At 40.2% G+C, this 5,319-nt stretch overlaps 1 protein-coding gene across 4 annotated transcripts in view; it reads left to right on the top strand.

The window, feature by feature from the left end:
• CDC42 (cell division cycle 42) overlaps nt 1–5,319 on the top strand; it is a 51,906-nt gene that overhangs the window by 32,561 nt on the left and 14,026 nt on the right. For 2 of the 4 annotated variants that reach the window (XM_011990128.1, XM_011990130.1), the window contains 2 exons: nt 123–220; nt 4,537–4,691. In XM_011990128.1, coding sequence (XP_011845518.1) covers nt 4,587–4,691 — 105 coding nt within the window. In that variant the 5' untranslated portion in view covers nt 123–220; nt 4,537–4,586. The remainder of the gene's footprint in view (nt 1–122; nt 221–4,536; nt 4,692–5,319) is intronic. The other 2 variants (XM_011990126.1, XM_011990129.1) reach the window with 1 other exon arrangement.

Here is a 5,319-nt window from a genome sequence, read left to right as displayed (position 1 = left end):
TTGTTAGGGGCAGAGAAGAGAAGACCTGTTATGTTATGAGAATACCAACAGAAACCTTTGGGGGTCACCCCCCACAACCCTTTTTTTTTTTTTTTAGAAGGGGTTTCGTCTCTGTTGCCCAGGCTGGAGTGCAGTGGCGTGATCTCGGCTCACTGCAACCTCCGCCTCCCAGGTTCAAGCGATTCTCCTGCCTCAGGCTCCTGAGTAGCCGGGACTACAGGCGTGTGCCACCACGCCCAGCTAGTTTTTTGTATTTTTAGTAGAGATGGGGTTTCACGGTGTTGGCCAGAATGGTCTCCATCTCCTGACTTTGTGATCTGCCTGCCTCGGCCTCCCAGAGTGCTGGGATTACAGGTGTGAGGCACTGCGCTTGGCGCAGAATAAATTTTCTGGTTAGCAGAATGGTAATTGTTTCTATGTGGCCTCTTTGCTGCCATAGTGGTTTGACATTATTTCAATAGGAAATTAACGTAGGGTATATGAACATGTCTGGCCTATATATATTGCAAAACCCAAAGTCTCTCCCATGATTGCTCCCTTTACCCACCCCAATTTGTGGAGTATCTGGTGACATTAAAAAAAAAAAAAAAAGAAATAGAGGCCAGGTCTTACTATGTTGCCCAGGCTGGTCTTGAGCTCCTGAGCTCAAGTGATCTTCCCACTTTGGCCTCCCAAAGTGCAAAGATTATAGGTGAGCCACTGTGCTGTTTAATATGTGTGTTAAAGGGCAAAACTACAACAAATTTAAATCTCCCTTGGCTTTATTGTGATTTTAGAATTCGGCAATGCTTCATTCCACAAAACAGAGTAAGTGTTCGAAGGAACTGAGCACAAGAGGTTGGCTTAATAGACAGAAGAGCTGAGAAAAGGGGAAGCAAAGAACAAAGGGTCTATTAGTTGTTTCAAAGCTACCTTTCTTGTAAGGCAGGGACAGGGAGAAGACAGAACAATAGAAAAATAACTTATTAGTTAATACCAGGTTACTTCAGGCTGCTTTTTTTGTGTAAGGATTAAAGCAGAGGGAACTTCATTATCATTCCAATTGAAGATTGAAAGTGGCCTGTTTGGAAAACTGGCTGTCATCTCTCCTGTTTCTCAGAAGGTCAGATAACAACTAAATTTAAGTTTAGTGATGTGAAACTTTAGCACGAGTGACTCCATTTTGATTTTTAGTCTGGTCACTTGGGGCCTAGTGCAGGAGATTAGTCTACTACGGTAGCCTCCTATAGTTTTATTTAACACATGAAACAATTATTAATACATGCCAAATACTTTGCAGAATAGTCTTAATTAGAACTTGACTCTGAAATGACCATCTTTGTAATGGTAACTCTACATTTGACTACATTTGTACTGAGAACAATTAGTATAATTGTCCCTTGATATCACAGGGGATTGATTCCAGAGCTCTCCAAGGATACACAATCCTGGAATGCTCAAGTTTCTTATATAAAATGTCATAGTACAGTTAGCCGTCTGTATCTTTGGGTTCTGCATCTGTGTGGATGGAAGGCTGACTGTACTGTAATTATTTTGGAGATAAAAGGTGTTATGAGTTTCTAAGAAGTTTGCGAATTGTTGCTGTTTCAAAATTCCTTATATTGGCTTAAAGGTACCATTAGTTGTTGAAGACTAATAATTAACATTTACTAAGCATGTACTGTATGCCAAGCACTGTTGCAGGTTCTTTACATGTATTATCTTAGTTTACCTTATGAGAAAGGTAGTACTGTTTTCATTTTTAGAGAAGGGGAAACCAAGCTACACAGAGGATGAATAACACAGAGGTTGAATAGCTAGAGTGTGGTAGAGCCACTCTGACTCCAGAACCCAGGCTTAACAGGGGACTCACAACCAACCAGTTTGTAACAAATTGCTGAGCAGTCAGGTTGAGAAGTCTAAGAAGTGGAAGATTTGTAGATAAATAGAAAGGGGAAGAGCAAACTCTTATCTTACTCCCTTCTCCCAATGAAATTCAGTAGTTATGTGCAGGGTGAAAAACAGGAAATGAGCTTGGCCCCTGTTTTTTGCTTCCTCTTCTTTATTTTTGCTTTCCTCTTTGCATTGCTGGTAACTCATGGATATATACTCGTCACTCCACTAGCACTGATTATATTTGTTTTGATTAATGTCACTTCTCAGTGTAGTGTAATGTAATGTTTAGTAAGAGCAGGGACTTGAGGTTGGGCACGGTGGCTCACACCTATAATCCTAGCACTTTGGGGGGCCCAGGCAGTTGGATTAGTTGAGGTCAGGAGTTCAAGACCAGCCTGGCCAACATGGTGAAACCCTGTCTCTATTAAAAATACAAAAATTATCCAGTTGTGGTGGCGGGCGCCTGTAATCCCAGCTGCCCTGGAGGCTGAGGCAGGAGAATCGCTTGAACCCGGGAGGCAGAGATTCCAGTGAGCAGAGATCACGCCACTGCACTCCAGCCTGGGCCATAGAGTGAGACTCTCTCTCTCTCTCTCTCTCTCTCTGTCTCACTGCCCTCCAGCTTGGGCCATAGAATGAGAGTCTCTCTCTCTCTGTCACTCACACACACACACACACACACACACACGCAAAAACAAAACAAAAAACAAGCAGGGACTTGAGATTCAGACTGCTTGGGTTTAAATTACAGTTCTACCACTTACTGGCTGAATAGCCTTGGCTTGCTTACTTGCTGAGCTTCACTCTTCTTGCTTGTAAAATAGGGATAATATAGCACATCATAGGCTTTTTGGGAGGATGAAATGTGTGAATATGTGTAACATGTTTTGAACAGTACATGGCACTTAGTAAATGCTGTATAAGTGTTTACTGCTTACTATTATTTGAGAGTGCTTTTAGATTTAACCAGTAATTGATCTTAGGGATCAGGGTTGTTAACCTTTAATGCTGTATTAGTATGGGTGCTTCTTAGTGCATAAAAGGGAAAGGAGAAGGAAAAAAGAGATATAAAAGGAAGTTGAATAAAGAAAGATAAATATGGCTGGCTGCAGTGGCTCATGCATGTAATCCCAGCACTTTGGGACTTTGGGAGGCCAAGGCGAGTGGATTGCTTGAGCCAAGGAATTCAAGACCAGCCTGGGTAACAGTGAGACCCCATCTCTTAAAAAAACCCAAACCAAAACCGATACAAAACAAAAACCCAGCCAGGCATGGTGGCATGTGTCTGTGGTTCCAGCTACTTGGGAGGCCAAGGTGGGAGGATTGCTTGAGTCTGGGAGGTGGAGGTTGCAGTGAGCTGAGGTTGTGCCACTGCACTCCAGCTTAGGGTATGGGAGTAAAACCCTGTTTAAAAAAAGAAAAATATACTGCAGATAATTTTGATGAGGAACGGGAGAGTGTGTATTTCCTGTAGGTTACTCACACTAGTGTAATTTCGTGTTCTTGATTTTTGCATCCTTTCAACAACTCGCAGTGTGCCAGTCTAGAAGTGCTCAGTGCTAGAAGTATAGTGGTGCTTGAGGTACTATAGGTTCATTTACAGGGATGTTAATAGGCATTTATAAATTGTTATGATTAATTGTTGTGAATGGTGCTATAGGAGCATGGTGGCATCTGACCAAGAGTTAGGTGGTTCTGTATTTTTATGTTTAATTAAACCCTTTTAGGATTATAATTTAAATTAATTTACATATAAATCTTAAAATTTAGGTATATATTGGGTGGTATTTCTTTTTATTCTTTCAGAAAACTGTTAAAGTATTTCATTGAATCTAAGATTCCAATTTCATAGAAGTCAAAATGTGGGGGAAAAATGGCTGATAATGATTGTAAGAGACTCAATAAAGATACATTCTGACTTTAGAGATGTTTAAATGAAAAAAAGTTTCTCAAATTAATGACTCTTTGGTACTTGTAATTGATAGCTTCTTAAAATTGAGGAGAACTCGAATAAGAGAAGCTGTAGTATCTGTTTATAAGTCAGTATGCTTTAGAGCAATCTGACTTTTCATTATAAAAATGTAGGTTTTAGACTAGGCATTCTGGTGCTAAAACAGCTGTTGAGGCCAGCGATCACCCTGTTCTTTGTTCAGTTCCTCACGTTACTCATATAATTCGTGTGAGGCTCTGCTGCTTGTTGGTCAGAGCCTGAGTAGGGCTGAGTAAGGCTGGATAATGAACCATTCTTTAAAGCGGTGGCCTTTGTATTGCAGTCTAGTTCACATACATGCATACATACAGGTGTGTGTGCACGTGTAACCGAAGAAAAGCTTTCACAAAATAATATTTAGTACAGTATGTGGAATTTTCTCTGATACAGTCTCTTCTTTTTCATTATAAAAATAAATTTGCTGTTTGTCAACCATGGGACCTTCTAAAATAACACTTAAGAAGTTGAAACAGCCAGGGATCAGAAACTTAGAAATGAACCTTATTTGTTATTGTAACTTATAGCAAGTCATTGTTTCTCTTATTGGGTTCTTTTAGCCATAATAATTGTGCTAGTTCTTTTCTTGCTCTGAGTGCCTTAACCTGTTGCTAAGTGAGGAAAAAAAAATACATACCTAAGCATAAATAAACATGTCTTTAATCTTTTTGCAGGTCAACATCAGATTTGAAATATTTAAAGTGGATACAAAACTATTTCAGCAATGCAGACAATTAAGTGTGTTGTTGTGGGCGATGGTGCTGTTGGTAAAACATGTCTCCTGATATCCTACACAACAAACAAATTTCCATCGGAATATGTACCAACTGTAAGTATAAAGGCTTCTTTCTGTTAGTAAAATGTAAAATTTGATACCCTTTTGAAAATTCTTTCTCTGTGTGTACTGAATTTTTTTCTGTTTTCTGCCTTTGTTTCCTGTTTTTAAAGATCTTGACTTCTCATGGGTAAATTATATACACTTTAAAATTAAACAGCTGAAAAATCAGTGGAAAGTCAGAAGGGGTGACACAAGGGTTTACAAGAAGTGCTGGGAGGCAAAACTCCAGTAGACAAGATTCTAACGAGTGGTGATCTCAGTTTGGTGAAGTGTGCCCTACATCCTGGAATGAGGTGACTTTTTTTTTTTTGGATATTTTGGCCAGTTATTGAACAGTACTTGGAGGTCTCCTGGGATACCATTTGGGGTCCTGTAACTTGAGAGAAAGTTGTATGTGTCTCCACTTTTCTTGTGGAACTATTCTCTTAGCAGTAATGGAGCTCCAAACTGGTTGTTAGGGGCAGAGAAGAGAAGACCTGTTATGTTATGAGAATACCAACAGAAACCTTTGGGGGTCACCCCCCACAACCCTTTTTTTTTTTTTTTAGAAGGGGTTTCGTCTCTGTTGCCCAGGCTGGAGTGCAGTGGCGTGATCTCGGCTCACTGCAACCTCCGCCTC

This window comes from Mandrillus leucophaeus, unplaced genomic scaffold (genome assembly GCF_000951045.1).
Source record: "Mandrillus leucophaeus isolate KB7577 unplaced genomic scaffold, Mleu.le_1.0 Scaffold370, whole genome shotgun sequence".
NCBI classification, from domain to species: domain Eukaryota; kingdom Metazoa; phylum Chordata; class Mammalia; order Primates; family Cercopithecidae; genus Mandrillus; species Mandrillus leucophaeus.
This window is presented reverse-complemented; position numbering and strand designations above follow the sequence as displayed.